Source organism: Microtus pennsylvanicus, chromosome 7 (genome assembly GCF_037038515.1).
Source record: "Microtus pennsylvanicus isolate mMicPen1 chromosome 7, mMicPen1.hap1, whole genome shotgun sequence".
NCBI classification, from domain to species: domain Eukaryota; kingdom Metazoa; phylum Chordata; class Mammalia; order Rodentia; family Cricetidae; genus Microtus; species Microtus pennsylvanicus.
Window position 1 is genome coordinate 57,477,423 of NC_134585.1, and position 17,427 is coordinate 57,494,849.

General features: G+C 43.0%; 1 protein-coding gene across 1 annotated transcript in view; it reads left to right on the plus strand.

The window, feature by feature from the left end:
• Positions 1–17,427, plus strand: part of Kif6 (kinesin family member 6) — a 324,667-nt gene that overhangs the window by 67,814 nt on the left and 239,426 nt on the right. The window contains exons 5-6 of the mRNA XM_075978949.1: positions 1,601–1,710; positions 16,089–16,218. Coding sequence (XP_075835064.1) covers positions 1,601–1,710; positions 16,089–16,218 — 240 coding nt within the window. The remainder of the gene's footprint in view (positions 1–1,600; positions 1,711–16,088; positions 16,219–17,427) is intronic.

Consider the following 17,427-nt stretch of genomic DNA (forward strand, 5'->3'; position numbering starts at 1 on the left):
TTCCTAGTTCTAAAGAAGAGAGTGTCCCATTACAGATGGTGGCTCAAGTTCACTCTTCTTTTCTCATGTCCATTCCTTTTATATTCTTGTATTATTTTAGCTACTTTGACCAGGGATGTAACAAAATACCCAACAAAAACAGCTTAAAGTGGGGTGTATTTTGCCTCAGTATTTGAGGATATAAGTACTCTGTGTGGGGAGGGCGTGGTTGTGGGAACATGTCCTGACTGGTCACGTTGTGTGCACAGTCAGAAGGCAAAGGGACGAATGCTAGTGCTCAACCCTTTCCTCTCAGTTGAGGACCTCTGCCCCTGGGAAGGTGCCATCCATGTTCCCACGTTCAGGAGGGTTTTCCTTCTCCAGTGACTCTTCTCTGGAAACCCATCATACTTAATTCTCCATTTGCAGGCTTCCAGATATAATACTTGAAAACATTTATCAACAGCAGGAACAATAGCAACAGCCACGTAGTTCATTGGTTCCCAGGTACTTTTGGTAGGACTTGACATGTAGACATCCTTCTTGTATGTCAGTTTTGCAAGAACAGGAGTATTTTATAGCTTGTTGTCAGCATGGAGCCATGTTTCATTTCCAGAACCCACACTGGGTGACTCCAGCTCAGGAAATCTGATGCCCTCTTCTGGCCTTTGTGGGTACCTGAACTCATGCACATGCGTGCATGCACGCACGCACACACACACACACACACACACACACAGAGAGAGAGAGAGAGAGAGAGAGAGAGAGAGAGAGAATAATAAGTCTTTTAAAGAAGAATATAAAATTCTGAGTAGTAGGAAAGGAAAGGAAATTACGTTTTGTTGAAGGAGGCCGTTCAGCAGCTCAGACCCAAAATAATTACACAGACTATATTATTTAAAACACTGCTTGGCCTATTAGCTCTAACTTCTTATTGACTAGCTCATACATTTTAATTTAACCCATTTTTAGTAATCTGTGTATTGCCACGTGGCTGTGGCTTACCAGGTAAATTTGCTGGTAAAGGCTCCACGTTCTTCCTCCCAGAATTCAGTTTAGTCCCGCCCCCCCCATTCCCTGTGCAGGCCCAAGACAGTTTCTTTATTAACCAATGATATTCATAGCATTCATAGGGGAATCCAACATCATAGTATGATCATGAATGGAAACTTTGGCTCCTGGTCTTTGAACCAAAGTAATAACCTCTACTCTTGTATGAATAGACTGTTCACAGAATGTAAGGTTGTTTGTTTTTTCTTAGTAACCTTTTTGGGGGATCTGGAAAATAAAATACAATGTATTATTCATTTCTATAGCCAACTTGGCTCACTGCAAGTGTATATTGATATTTTATGTATAATGTAGAACCAATAAAAACTGAGAGACTGAAATTACTTGTAATCATGAATATTGGATATACCAAAAAAAAAAAAAACCCCAAACACTTTATGCAGATGGCCACAGTAACTCAAAAGTGTCACAAACTGCAAATGTAAATCCTACAAAATGGAAAGGCAAAGGAGGGTGTTGTAAGGAAGCCCAGGGACAAATGGCATGTCTCTCTCTAGCCCAACAGTTTTTTTAGTCATTAAATAATGGCTTTCCCTTCTTCTCCAACCAGGACAGCAGCAAGATCTACACAACACACATTTCTTACTTGGAAATCTACAATGAATGTGGCTACGACCTGCTGGATCCGAGACACGAGGCCTCCAAACTGGAAGATCTTCCGTGAGTAGCAGGATGACAAAGGCCAGCAGGAAATGGTTTTCAGATGTTGCTTTCCATTGTTTCCTTTGAAATTTGCTTGGTTTCTGGTCTCGATTATAATTAGCAAATATTGGAGGGCAGCATCTTTCCGTAATGAGCAGGAGCGATGGGAACTAAGATTACTTGAAACTCATTTCTTGGGGGAGTCTCCGTGGGAGTCGGCACGAGAGTGCAGTGGCTGCTCTCAGTGGGCATCTCAAGACTGGGGGCAGCACTCCCCCCATACAAAGCCACACACTTCTTTAAATGCTCCCTTCCTCCTCAAACAGTGCTCAGTTTATGCAGTAGGGCAGTCTGATGAGAACAATCAGAAGGCCCCAGAGGCTTCTCTGCTGTCATTAGCACCAACATTCACAACCTTTTGATGAGACCAGCCTTCCTTGTTTTCCCTGAAATGTAGCTTTCAGACCTTTGACAGAGGACAGCCCCCTGCCAGGATCACACAGTCTTGCTGTTTGTTTGGAACCTGCCTGAGTTAGATGTAGTAATTAGTAATTGTTCATGTGCTTATTTCCAGGTGATTTTATGTATTGGAAGTTGCCTACAGCCAAGAAAAAAATGTTTCAAAGATTATTTTTTAAATGTATGTGTGTGTGTGTGTGTGTGTGTGCATGAGTGCAGATACCAGTGGAAGCCAGAAGAGAGTGTCCAGTCTGCTGGGGCTGGAGCTACAGGTGGTTCTGAGCTGCCTGGCGTTGGTGCTGGGAAACGAACTCAGGCCCTCTGGAAAGCAGTATGTGCTGTTAGTTGCTTAGCCATCTCTCCATCTCCCAATATATATCTTTGTTATTCTTATAAAATACTCTAAAATAATATAGAAATATGCATGAATTCTCTGTGAAAAAGATAACCAATTGACTATTGAATTCAAAGAGCAAGTTATTAAATCAGCAAAAATTTTAGAATAAATAAAAAATAAATCATAATCTATATATTCTTTCATTGGTATTAGTTGAGGTATTTCACATATCACCTTTCCTATGTTTACATAATTCCCAAGATGGAATCAGGAAACCGAACATTATTTATATATTTAGGAGAGTAAAGTTTACTCTTCAAAGGGGAAAGTTTCTTAGTGGGGCTAGGAATGGGAGCGTGAGGCAAGGGGCATGGGTAGAAAGGCTGTGCTATTAGTGGTGGGTGATGTGTTAGGAGATGGGGCCTCTGATGTGTGCAGGCCACTAAGCTGCAGCCCTGCTCAACACAGTTATGTGCTTTAAAAAGGCCCATCGGTGCTGGCTTGTACAGTCTATAATGCAGAGGACCCCAAGAGAAGTTGGTAATTTATAATCTGAAGAGGTCTGGGCTGACTCCTTGATTTGGGCCTTGGAACCTCTACAGCTATGAGAACTATTTCCGTTGCTTACAGTCAGCCCGGTGTGTTTTCTGTCCTAGCAGCCCAGAAGCACTACAACAAACATTATCTGAAAGAACTCCCAGAAGCCACTGGGACAGTTCGAGGAAGGGCTTGAATGTCAGTTTTCTGGCTTGAGGCTCATTTTTGTTCTGATCAGCTATTTGTTTTATGGTCTTCAGGCTGACCTACATACCTGCAGATTGAATCTTGTTAAGGTGTTTTCAGTAGCGGGGCATGGTGGCACACACCTTTAATCTCAGCACTTGGGAGGCAGAGGCAGGTGTGTTTGAGAACAGCCTGGTCTACAGAGCAAGTTTTAGAGCAGCCAGGGCTACACAGAGAAACTGTCTTGATAAACAAACAAACAAAAATTGTCTTCATATATTTAGAAGGCTGCTTGATACCATGTCCATAATGGTAATTGGTTCATATAGTCCCTATGGGGCCTATGAACTCCTTTAGCCCTGGGGTTTTGGCCAGGTTTACAATGGGCCTCAAGTCCAATTAGAAAGCCATTCGTTACTCACATAACATTCATGCCACTATCATACCCATGAGGTTATCCTGCCAAATCAGTCATTACTAAAGTTAACAAGGCTCACAGCTGGATAAGACTGTTGATGGGGTTGGGGATTTAGCTCAGTGGTAAAGTGCTTGAATAGCAAACGCAAGGCCTTAGGTTCAGTCCTCAGCTCCAGTGAGGGGGGACTGTTGATAACTTGCTCCCTGGCAGCCTACATAGCACCTCTCAGAACTATGAAAGCCAGCCAGCAGGGCTAAAACTTCCTGAGCAGTATCAGTGTGATGTCTCCAAGCCCTCTGACCAGAGTGTGTAATGTCTGCAGCAACAGCCTTACTGTCAGGTTCTGCTGGGTAACTAAGGGTGATGGCGCTACCCTGCATTGTTTGGGATCCTCTGGGACTCACTCCTGTGACTCATTTTATAACTTAGGGGAAGGTTAAAAAATTACCACTGTCTGGGGGACCAGCCTCCAGCAGCACAGGGCTTTAATAGGAATCTGGGGGGGGGAGGGGTTAGGGAAAAAGGCACTCTCAAACTCTCTTGGTGGTTTCCTTCTTTATTCTCTCTCTCTCCTCTCAAGATGTTTTGCCGTTTCATACCCCAGTAGAATCTTCCAAGCAGTATAAGAGTCAAAATGGTTCCATTTCTCAAGTGAATGATTGTAGGTAAAAACATGTTTTTCATTTCCCTCACATGATTAAACATTTTGTGTATTACAGGTGAAAGACAAATTATCCCAAAAACCCACGTACATTTATACCCAAGCAACTCGTTATAGATTAACCATGTGGCAATAAGGGGTTCTTATCAGGTCTTTTACTGGCAGGCTGCATTTTGCAGTTACAAAGAAAGGGCCAATTACTTTATTACTTATCTTGAAAGGTGATCTTAAGGAATCTTAAAGGAATCACAAGTCTAAACTTTTATATATGAAAAAAATCTTTAGGATGCATACCCACTTATTAATAGTTTTTTTTAATATTAGGAGATTGAGGGCGGAAATGGGTATAAGAAATTAATTATCACATTTAGTCATCGACCAAACCTAGCAAGGAGAGAACGTCAGCCAGTAATAATTGGGCTGCTTTGTTCTTGTTCCCTGACCTTATTCAACTCCACATTCAACTATGGGAGTTTCTAAGACTTTAGATTGTCTTCTTGGGTTTTTCACCTTAAAGTTATTTAACAAAAACATCTTAGTCTAACTTTGTTTATTTTCAAAGCTTTATTTCAGTTGCGATGCACTCCGAGATCTGTGAACTAACACATTTCCCGACATTAAGGTCGAAACAATTTAAACTAGCTGGGCTACTGGGACTCAGTTGTTAGCCGTTTAACTTGAGCTACAATCCATACAGCTCCTTAGGTGAGATTCACAGACTCTGGCTGTGAAACATATCCTTGTATTTATTTTTATTCATCAAAACTCTGTATAAGCTATCATTGTTATTTTCAAATTATCAGTACAGCTTAGAGAGGGGCCATCGTCTTGACAATTCACAGGTAGAAGTGCCCAGTAGAATGGGATGTTTCCAAGAGCTAAACACACTATATTACAGTCAGTGGAGGTCTCCCCACATCCACTCACACCATGCTAGATACCAGAGAGAGAGAGAGAGATCGAGAAAGATTGAGAGCTACAACAAACACGTGAAGGCACAGCTGAAGCAAAAGACATTCTGGGGTCTGCAATCCTGTGGCCTTGCTAAACAAGATTGGCCCATCAGAGGATTCCCTTCTGGTGGGCTGACACCTGGAACTTCAGTTGCAACTGGCTGCTCCTTTGTCATGGCCAACGGTAAAAAAAAAATTGAAAAGGAAAGGAAAAAAGTGTTTTCAATTAGGTTTATCAATACCCAATAGTTTGCAGACATTAAGCAATAATTCAGGAATTGTGATCTCTGATAAATGGAGAGGAGTGATAAAGCTGAGATGTTTGAAAAAAAAGAAAAAAGAAGGGGAAGAAGTCAGGAAGAGTGTGAGATAAGGGAAACAGATGTATTACACCACAAACCTCAGGTTTGATTGGATTAGAATTAAAAGATGAACCGCCAATGGTTGGTTTCTTCATTGTTGACCCAGGACATAAAGCCCAGAGAGGTTTCCTTCCTTTCGTTCACCCGGCATTTCAGAACAATTAATTGGCACTAGGGCATCCAGTAAAATCCAGACTTTCACAGTTTCATGCTGGAGTGGCACGAAGGCTCTCGAGAGCTTTTATTCAGTGGGGCTGTGAGAATTAAGGAGTCCATTTGAAAGATTCCCATCAAAAACCTGAGTAGGTAACAATGAAGACTCTTGTAGGTGTGACTGTGGGTCTGCCGTACCACAGTGTGTGCTTATTCATAATAACCTGAGGTGGGCGTGTGTGACAAGGAGTGTGTCCCTAGTGTCAGTGCCTTCATATTTTTCTGTGGGGCAGGGGAGGTGGCTCTATGGCTAAAATACTTGCCAATGCAAGTGTGAGGATCAGAGTTCAGTTCCCCAGAACCCCCATAAATGCAGGTAGTTACGGTGGCTAGCCTGCAATTCCAGCCATGAAAGACAGAGACAGGATCTCCAGAGCAAGCTGCCTAGGGAGACTAGACTTATCGACTAGCTCTGAGTTTGATTAAGAGACCCTGTCTCAGAGAATAAGGAGGAAGAGCAATGAAGGATGATTCCCTGCATCTACGCTGCACACATCCGCATGTATACCCACACATGCAAACATGCACATGTGAAGAGGATGGGGAAACAGTTCATAAATTGCAGCTAAGAGGTTGAGACAATGAGGGAGAAGAGGAATAGCAGACCGTGGCCTTGTGAACAGGACAGAAGGAGAAAAGGGTGCCACTCTCTAAGAATCACTGGGTTCTTGAGAAGCCACGATCTTCACAATCTAGCTACAGTGAAACTTGGACAAATTCTTTCATTTTTCTATTTCTTTATATGGTCAAATACTATTTATCCTTCTCGTAATGTCCAACATCTGAAGGTCGAGGATTGGTGATGTTCACAGTGTGGCCTTTCTTGGGCCTTCTCTCCCCTTTACCAAGAATAGTGATTTGGATATTTTCTAGTGTTCCCGTCTGGAGAAGAGCAAGGACGATGATTCCATTCTCCCTGTGCCCTCTGCATCCCTGAGCTTGCTTGGGATTTAATAGTGACTGTCAGTAATGGTCAGGTTGTTGATAGACTGTCCTTCAGTGGCCTGTCTTTCATAGCAGCGTGACACTGCTGGTTCAGGTTAGAGGAGAACTCAATGCATATGCACATAGACACACCAAGAAATGCACATATGTAACTCAGTAATCAAATAAAAATTTAAAATAAACACACACACATTGGCACTACAAAAATTAATGAAATCTGTCAAAGACCTAAATATACATTTCAAAAGTAAAACTCTGCAGGATAACATGGAAGGAAATACAGGCAAATCTGGAGTAAGTAATGTGTACTTAGATATAACACCAAAAGTATGATCCACAAAAGAACAGAGTACTGATAAGTTGAACTTAGTTAAAATTAACTTTTTGTTCTTCTGTGAAAGCCTCTTTTAAAAGAATGAATGAGCAAGGCATGTGCTCCGAGAATGACTGCAAACACACCTGTATACAGAGTTTATGTCTAGAGCTGAGAGCACTGGCTGCTCTTCCAGAGGAACCCACGTGTCTGCTCACAGCCATCTGTAACCCCAGGGTCTCCCCAGGCATTGCATGCATGCGTTCTATATACATATACGTGCAGGCAAAACACAAATACACATAAAATAATAAGCTGTAAAAATGGATTTATGTGTAGAATATACAATAACTCCTAAAAGGCAGAAAGGATAAGGCAATGGATGATTTCAAATTGGACAGATAACCCCCGCCATGTGTCTAATGACTAAATTAACAGATGAAGAGTTAGCAGCTGCAGATAAGCTCAACACCATCTGTAATTAAAGAAAACAACAGTGAGGGACCACTACGTGCCCGTGAGAATGGCTAAAATCCTGGAGTCTGACAATGCCAAACGCTGGCAAGGTTGTAGAACAGTGGACATTCTCACCGCTGGTCGGAATGCAGAATGATGTGGTCCCATCCTTGAGACCATCTGGAGCATCTCATAAACCAAATATCCATTACTCAGCATAGCATCCATGTGCCCAGATATTTGCCCCAATTCTCAGAAAAACCTGTTCACAATTATCAAGAGCAGCCTCATCCATACTTGCCCCAGGCTGAGAATAGCCATGATATTCCTCAGCTATGGTACATCCATACAGTGTTAACACAAAGGAACCTTAAAAGCATATTGCCAGCACAGATGTCACTAAAATGCCTGCATGTCCATCTAGCTGACATTATGGTAAAAGCACAATTATAGACAATAATATGATCATGTTTGTCAGAGCTTGAGGAAAATCATGAATGTGGAACTGGTCTATCTAATTATCTGATGTGATCACGGGATGTAGGACACTGTGCATCTGCCAAGTCCCAGAGAATTCACGGCAGAGAGAGACCCCTAATGTGCACAGGGCAGAAAACAACCATCAGCAACAGAAAGAAACAAACCATTGACATAGTCAGCAACTGGGATGAGGCTCCAGGAAACCTTCTTTGACCAGAACGATAGAAACAGAACAGTAAAAACCAGTTGTTGTCAGGTAGAGGGTGCAGATGGTTGTATAGGAACAGCACGAAAGACTGGTGTGGCTGAAGACCATTCTGCTGGGTATGTACCACGGCTCTCGAGCAGTACAAACTGCAGGGGTTAATACTCATCTTCACACATGAGCACAGCATGGTGGGTGCTCCCATTGCCCCGCCTGTGATGTGTTAATAGTCCCATAGACATTCTCGCTGGAGGGCTGTAGAGCATAGCTCAGGGATGAAGAATGCACCGACCCCTCCAGCAGGTTAGACAGCTCACAACCACCTGTAACTCCAGTTCCTGTGAATTCAGTGCCCTCTTCTGGCCTCCACAGGTATCTGCACATGTGGGGTGCACACAGACACATATACGTACACATAAATAAAAAATAAATAAAAACTGAAGTTTTTTTGTTTTTTTTTTAAAAAGATGTTCTCATAGGAAAAAAATGTGGGTTTTTTTAAAATTATTCCCTGTAGCTGATATGAATCTACAATTATCTTAAAATAAAAGGGTTGGTTTTTAAATTATCCATATGTTTATATATAGCTATGCACACAAATATACTTGTATGTCTTCAGTCCATTTCTATATTTAAGTAATTTAAATGAAAATAGAAGTTATTTTTGAAAGCACCTCATGTCACATGCTCTAACGGGCGCATCGTTAAAGTGTGTCTCCTGAGGCAAGCAGGGGACCTGTTGCTCTGAGCTGTGCAGAAATGGCCATCTGCTTTCTTTAGTTAATTTTAGTATTCCTAAATAGGAAGCACACCATTTAAGAGGGTGATGATTTTCGTGGCTATTACTGTAAAAGAATCACAGGCTGGAGAGATGGCTCAGTGGCTGAGTGCTTACTCTCCCTAAGAGGACCAGACTTCAGATCCAAGCACCCCTGCTAGGTGGCTCACACAGGTCTCTAATTCCAGCTCTAGAGGACCTGATGCTGCCCGGTGGCGTCTCTGGGCACAGACATATCATATAAAATAAATCTTTCAAAACCAATAAAAAGAATCAGTAGACTCCAGCATCCAGTGTTGAAATCTTAGCTAAGTGACACTACACAGCTCTCTCATAGACTCTGTCCTAAAAAATATGGAGAATCGCAGTGGGAGTGTGCCCCTTGGTCACAGTGCCATTGTTCAGTGCACAGCCGGATTGACTGAGTGGAACATTTGCAAATTGACGCTTAAAAAAATAAGAAAAAAAACTGCATGGTAGCCCGTGTCTATAACATGTAAACAGGGATCTATATTCATGCCAGTGACTTCTGGGAAATTCCTGTCAAGCAAGTGGATGGTGCAGGAATGTTGTGGAGGTGGGAGGGTGTGGAGTAGGGACAGCTCTTTCATTGATGGCTTCCATTATTGAAAGCAAGAACTTGGCTATTGTTCTTCATATGCCTTCCAGTAAGTTACAATGAGCCTACAAATTCCTACTGAGTAGCCAAATGGAAACGATTCTGTTTATAGAGAAAACACAAAGCTTGCTGCTTCCCCATCATTGAGCAGGCTGGATACACTTAAGCAGAACTTTTCCACTTAGGTGTCCAGCTCAGGATGACCAGACGTTTTCTTGACATCTAAACAGTTTAGAAGCATTTTGTAGGGAAATTATTCACAGGCCCCTCCAAGCAATCAAGATAGTCTGGTGGGTTTCCATCCTGGAAGTCAGATGTTTGTTTAAGAAACACTAATACAGTCCTCTTGCAGGCCTGTAAAAATTGTAGTCAGAACCAAGGAATGAGCAGAAGTCTGAGGAAATAATGATTGTGGTGTGAGCAGGGGCACGAGAGAGAGGGCTGGGGAAGGAAGCAACTTGATGAAAACGTTTATCACTGATCCTCATTTCCCGAAGTTTCCCCTTAAAAAACAATGCTAGCCATAGTGGAGCTGGGAACATTCTCATTTCCCAGTGAGCATCCAAAGCAAGAGTGAGTACCAGAGCGGGGTTTCCAGAGCCCAGGAGATGGTGGGACAGGCAGGCTGGCAGGAGAGCTCTGGGGAGACTGAGCAAGAGCAGGCCGGGCAGGGCAGTGAGCTTTGTATCCAAGGAATGGGGCAGAAGCCAATGAAGAGATGGCTGGGCACGGTGGCATGCACTTTTATCCAAGCACTCTGGAGGCATGCACAGGTAAATCTCTGTAAGTTCGAGGCCAGTCTGGTCTACATAGCGAGTTTTAGGTGGAGCAAGGGTTCCACAGTAAGACTCTTTCTCAGAAACAAACCACTTCTGGGGTACCCACAAATGAGTGCTTAGCAGACTGAGCATGATCAGTGAGCTTCCACATTAGCCAGCACCTGTGTCTGCCTTTCGAAAACTCCATAGACAAGAAGTCAGAACATATGAGAAGCAGCATCAAAAACTATTCTGACAGCAAGGTTATAACACACAGCTGACACCAACATGAGGGAACACCCAGAGAAATGCAAATGAGATTCTGAGCAAAGTGGCATTAATGTTTGCATTTAATTGGTCCATTAAATTTAAAAAGTAGTATTAAAATGCCATTTAAAGGAAGAGTAGCCACATCAGAGACCAACTGTAAGTAATCCAGAAGGAAAAAGTAGTGAGATCAGGCACCAATGGTAACGACGTGGACCTGCTGCTGCTCCATACGCTGTCGTTGTATCCAGATATGGCCCTAAGCCTCTTAGCTGGTCTCCCCAGTGAGCCTGCTCAGCATCCCAGCGTGCTTGTATTTCCTGTTTAACAGTGGCAGAAAACACAGGCACGATGTGGCTTCCTCTAAAAACTTTTTCTCTCCTTTTTAATTTAGTGATGAAATAAACCCTATGGTGCTTAGCTAGATGCCCAGTCTCCACTGAGTCATAGTCATTGCTGTGGTTAATGTCACGTGACATGATTTACTCACTGGTTACATGGCCAGAAGAAACTTCCTATGGAAGAATGCATTACTGGTGATCAGGGTCTGGGCCAGACATTTCAGGTTCTTGGCCCTTCACTCAAAGAACTGAAAATTAGGGCTCTCTCGGGTTTGCTTTAGAAGCAAGAGGACTTTGTTCTTAGCAAATCAATAGTGCAGGTCATAGAGGGACACTGTGAAGACTGATAGTGGGCCACATGAGTGAGGATGTTCAAGGTCCCTAATTACTGTTTGAGGCTCCCTTTCTGAGGTTAAGGAGGAAGAGCCAGTTACTAGGATTGGCAGATTTTAGATTATATAACCATTTTTCCTTATTGCACAATCCTTTTCCATGATGCATTTGGATTGAATTTTAATCTTATGCACACCCTATTATATACAAGAATAAGATGATCAGAAGAGGATTCACCCTAAATGCTCCCTAGAGGAAGCAGTTTTGCCTTTCTTTTCTTTTCTTTTTTTACCCACACCTAAAACCTGTTAGTCAATATCAGTCCATCTATTCTTCATACCCAGATACGCTTGAATACACATCTGAATTTGTCCAGGGATGAGGAAACTTATACCGCTGTTTGGATGAGAGGACATGTGGGCTAGCACCCTGTGGGCTGCCAGGGGAGTCAGGTTGCTAGGTGCCTTGTCTGGGAGAAGGTGTGCACGGGTGCAGGATATGTGCAGGTAAAGAAACTAGGCTCCACGTGCATTGTTACGAAAAGGGGATGCGCGTAGCCTAAAACTAAATGGGGGTCCCATGGCAAATTATTCTTTGCTTGCCTGCCTCAGATGGTTGGACTCTTGACAATTCAGTTGCCTTGCCCCTGTATAGGTGTGGCTTGTCCCTGTGCTCAGCCACAGTCAGAGATCGGGAACTTTTCCCCCGGGGCACAAATGGAGCTGACTGGGAAATAAAGACAAGGGAGCCAAAATCAGCCTCAGTATGTGCCCAACTTTAAGGGACTGGGATGGGTAGTTTTCAACACTGGCCCATATACCACACCCATACATATGCGGATAGCACCAGGACCAATCAAATCAGAAACCCTGTGAGAACTGCTGGGTTAAATGAGACAGTGCAGCTGCCCTGGGGAACAAGGTGATGTTCAATGGGTGTGACTCCTGCTCCTCCTAGCTATGGACAGGAGTTAGGATTCATGTCAGAGCTCCAGTGCTAGGTTAGAGCTCGGGCCGGGGTTATTGATCAGTTTAGGCCTAGGATTAGGATTCATTCTGGGGTTATGCAGGGCTGTTGTTCGGCTGTGATGAGAGTGTAAGACCTGGGATTATGTTTATGACTAGGGTTAAAGTGAGTTGTTATTGCCTCCCTTTCTCTGAGTTCTCCCCTCTGGGGTCTTGTAGGGAAGGAATAACATCCAGTCTTATGTTTATCCTTCATTCATTATAGTAGAATTCTTTTACTCGTGAGAAGTGGTTTTTAACATTTTTTTTTTTGGTTTTTCGAGACAGAGTTTCTCTGTGGCTTTGGAGCCTATCCTGGAACTAGCTCTTGTAGACCAGGCTGGTCTCGAACTCACAGAGATCCACCTGTCTCTGCCTCCCTAGTGCTGGGATTAAAGGCGTGCGCCACCACCACCCGGCTTAACTTTTAATATTATACTATTTCATCACTTATTTTCTGACTTCTTCAAAGATTACTTAATGTTTTTCATCTTCATGGTGAGCTCTGGAGTTTAGAAAGAATCCTCTCTTCTATGTCCTGGAGGTTGAATTTAGCCAAAATGTATTGAGCTAGTCAGAGGCAAAATCTAAGGTATAAAGGAGTCTGCTCAAAATAGAACATAGCTCATCTTTGTCAATCAGAACATAGCTCATCCATGTCAATCAGAACACAGCTCATCTATGTCAATCAGAACACAGCTCATCTATGTCAATCAGAACACAGTTCATCCATGTCAATCAGAACACAGCTCATCCACGTCAATCAGAACACCACCCATCTATGTCAATCAGAACACAGCTCATCTATGTCAATCAGAACACAGTTCATTTATGTCAGTCGAACACAGCTCATTCATGTCAATCAGAACACCACTCATCTATGTCAATCAGAACACCACTCATCTATGTCAATCAGAACACAGTTCATCCATGTCAATCAGAACACCACTCATCTATGTCAATCAGAACACCACTCATCTATGTCAATCAGAACACAGTTCATCTATGTCAATCGAACACAGCCTGTACATATCAATCAGAACACAGCCTGTACATATCAATCAGAACACAGCTCACCCATGTCAATCAGAACACAGTTCATCTATGTCAATCAGAACACAGTTCATCCATGTCAATCAGAACACCACTCATCTATGTCAATCAGAACACCACTCATCTATGTCAATCAACACAGTTCATCTATGTCAATCGAACACAGCCTGTACATATCAATCAGAACACAGCTCATCCATGTCAATCAGAACACATGTCATCTGTGTCAATCAGAACACAACTCATCTATGTCAATCAGAACACAGTTCATCCATGTCAATCAGAACACATGTCATCTGTGTCAATCAGAACACAGTTCATCTATGTCAATCGAACACAGCCTGTACATATCAATCAGAACACAGCCTGTACATATCAATCAGAACACAGCTCACCCATGTCAATCAGAACACAGTTCATCTATGTCAATCGAACACAGCCTGTACATATCAATCAGAACACAGCTCACCCATGTCAATCAGAACACAGCTCACCCATGTCAATCAGAACACAGTTCATCTATGTCAGTCGAACACAGCCTGTACATGTCAATCCGAACACCACTCATCTATGTCAATCAGAACACAGTTCATCTATGTCAATCGAACACAGCTGTACATGTCAATCAGAACACAGGTCACCCGTGTCAATCAGAACACAGCTCATCTATGTCCATCAGAACAGAGCTCATCTATGTCAATTATAAGAGGCTTCAGGCCTTCTGAGCACTTATGAGTCATATTTAAAAAAAATAAATTGCCCTTGTTTTGGCTAAGGGAAGGGAGCTTTTCTATCTCTGTGGGAGTTATTGAAAGGGACGAAAGGAGCCATGGCAGGAGAGTAGCACACCTCCAGGGCACATTGCTTGCAGGTGTGATGCCAGACAAGTTACATTTTCTTACTGAAGTTAGTATTTTAGGTGCCCACAAATTACATACAAAAAGGCCAGAAACTTCCTTGCAAAATGGAAAAAAATTAATTATGGTATTTGAAAAATCTTCATTTAAAAGGTAACCTTATCCTAAATAAGTTTTTTCCTTATTCACATATTTTATTTAAAAAATAACTTTTTATTCTTGAGAATTTCATATATCTATAGAATGAAGCTCCATCCTGGATTTCCTTCCTCCAACTCCTCCATCTTCTTTTTAATGTGTCATCCTCCAAACTTTATGTCTTCTTTTTTATAACCCACTAAGTCTAATTGGTCTAATAGTACGCCCTCTTGGGTGTGAAGACCCTGTCACTAATGGCATCACACACTCTGTATGAAGGATGGAGAGAAGCCAGTCTCAAGCTGACTGTGAAACTTCCTTTCTGCTGACTGGCTTTCATAATGTCCAAAGGTGCTGTACAGGCTGCTGTGCTGGAAAAGTCCTCAGTGATCTTACTCAGGGATGGACCCCTCATGGTGCAATGCCAACCTGCTGGACAGGATGTGCCCACTGGTGCAGTAGTGGCATGACAGTCAGGGCTAGCTCACCATTTCTGCTTAGGCTTGAGGCCTGTTCCTCAGGAGGGAAGCGCAGGCTGGCACTGTATTCCTGAGAAGGTCACTGTCTAGGGTAGAGCCTGCTACTGTTGTTCGCTAAATGGCCATGCTGTGAAATTGCCATGTGAGCATTTATGTTGATCCCCATAGACCTGGGCATTCCTCAGCTTTGGTCAGAGAACTTTCTTTTGCAGTGGGTAGCAGTCAATGCACAGATGTGTTACTGGTCCAAATGCAGAGAACAAGTTTTAGAGCTCAGCCCTATGTAGGATGTGTTTATCAACTTCTGCCCCAGTAAGGCATGTCCATGTGCTTTTTATCTAAAGAGAAAGTGTCCCGGGTGGCACCAGCCTTTCTTCAACACCATGAAGTTTGAAGTTTGAAGCAAGTGAAACACCCAGAGATGGCCTTTGGCAAAACCTCCCTTGGGAGGGAACCCTCTGTAGCCACTCTGAGAATCAGATCTGCAGGTCTTTGGAGCAAGGTTTGGAGTTTTCCAAACCTGCAGGAACCTGCTGCAGGAAGTCTGGGAAGGACCAGGAGAGAATGTCAACTGCCCTCTCGGGGAGCAGGATTGTCAGGGAACAGTCTGGCTCTGGGACACTCTAGGGAAGCTGGAGTGGTGGATATGATTCCAAGGCTTTGGTGGGAAATGCTAGAGCAGGAAAAAGTAAGGTCCTGGAAATGGATTTGATGGACGAGCTATTCTTTATCATAAACTTCTTGACAATGATTTTTATGCCTTGATGAGAAAAACCCAAGAGAATCCCTTCAAGAAGACTGATGACTACCCAAATTTTCTTTTTGTGTAAGCTGGCTATGAATTAGGATATTGTGTACATTGGGCATGATAAGACAGAAAAAAAGATCAGTGTGTTGCCCACATAAGAAACTGCATTATGACCTGCCCCCAATGGTATCACTTCATTTAATGATACAGAGGAAGAAAATTAACAGCTTTCTACTTAATTCAATAAAGCATGTATTTTAAGATGGTTTAATGACCTGGAGATTGAGTGACATACAGCTCTCAATTGGGTAGCTAATATTTTTCCAGCCTTGGGTTATTTAAAAGCCCTCTCCAGGGGGGTGTCATTTTAGTGCTGATTCAGCAGTGTCTGGGGTCGCCTGTGTTTGTTCCTACTGGATGGTTTGGGAACACACGATGGCTGCGACATTTCCAGTTCTTCCTGCAGCACTTGTTCCCGTACTTCCTTTTTCCCCAGGAAAGTGACAATATTGGAGGACCCTGATCAGCGCATTCACCTGAAAAACCTGTCTCTTCACCAGGCAACAACCGAGGAGGAAGCTTTGAACTTGCTCTTCTTGGGAGACACCAACAGGATGATTGCAGAGGTAATAGCATCTCTCCTCAAATGGCTTTTCCAAAATTAGGAGTCATACTAGACTCTGGAGGCTGCAAAGGCCTTCAGAATGATCTTGTTCAAATCTCATGTTGCAAACTAGCAAACCTGAATCCGCAGATGAGCTTTTTCCTGGTCACCTGGTGAGGTGGTCAGCTTTAATTGTCAACTTGACAAAACCTAGACTCACTTGGGAAAAGAGTCCCAGTGAGCATTGGCCCTTGGCTCCAGTGTGTGACCCAGCCCACCATGGGTGGCCCCGTTCCCTAGGCTGAGCACAAGCAAGCAGAGCGTGTGTGCGGTTGTTTCTCTTTGCTCTTGACTTTGAGTGTGACTTCCCCACGGTGATGGATGTGACCTGTGATTATGGGAAAAGCAAACCCTTCCTGCCCAGTTGCTCTTTGTCAGGATCCCCCCCACCCCCTTCTACTCTTGAAGTGCCAGTTCTTTATTCAGATAGGAAGCTGGAACATGCACTACATTTGAAGATTTCTTTTTTTGCCGTAACATTGTGGACATTCCCTCCCTCCCACAGAACAGCAATCTGTTCAAGGCCAAGGGAGCCAGGGCAGACACCTAGACCTTGTTGTCCCAGGCCACTGCTCTCTACTTTGCCACATGGTCTGTCTTTTCACTTTTCTACTTTTAAATTTAATACAGATTGTTTTGCTTCTAATCAGTGACAACTCATAATACATCTTAATTATAAAATGCATAGTTTTTGAAATTGAAAACCATAAGGTACAGTTCACTCTTCCTGCTCTCAGATTGTCGGTCTGGTGACATGTGTTTATGTCCCTGCGTGTTTTCATTTAGTTTGTGAGTTAATATTTGTAAAACACTCAGAAAAGCCACGGAACACGGTAGTTGTATGTCATATGTTCCAAGGCCATGTTTCAGACACGCTTATACTCAAAGGCATCCTTTGGTTATCAATTTAATCAGGTTTCTTTGTTTGTCTGAGACTTCTAGACAGCAGCCAGGATTGACCCAAACCTTAACCAGTTCCTGTCCAGGGTTAGAGGATCATGAGACTCCATTCAGTGACACCTCACTGAAAGGAAATAAATGGTGACGATGGTGTTGGTGCAGTTGGCCACGTGGGGGCAAGTCTCTTATGGGTACTTACAGCTGTCATAGTGGCTTTCTTCTTAATTTTTATAAAAGAATATTGTATATGTTTGGCTCTTTTGCCCACATG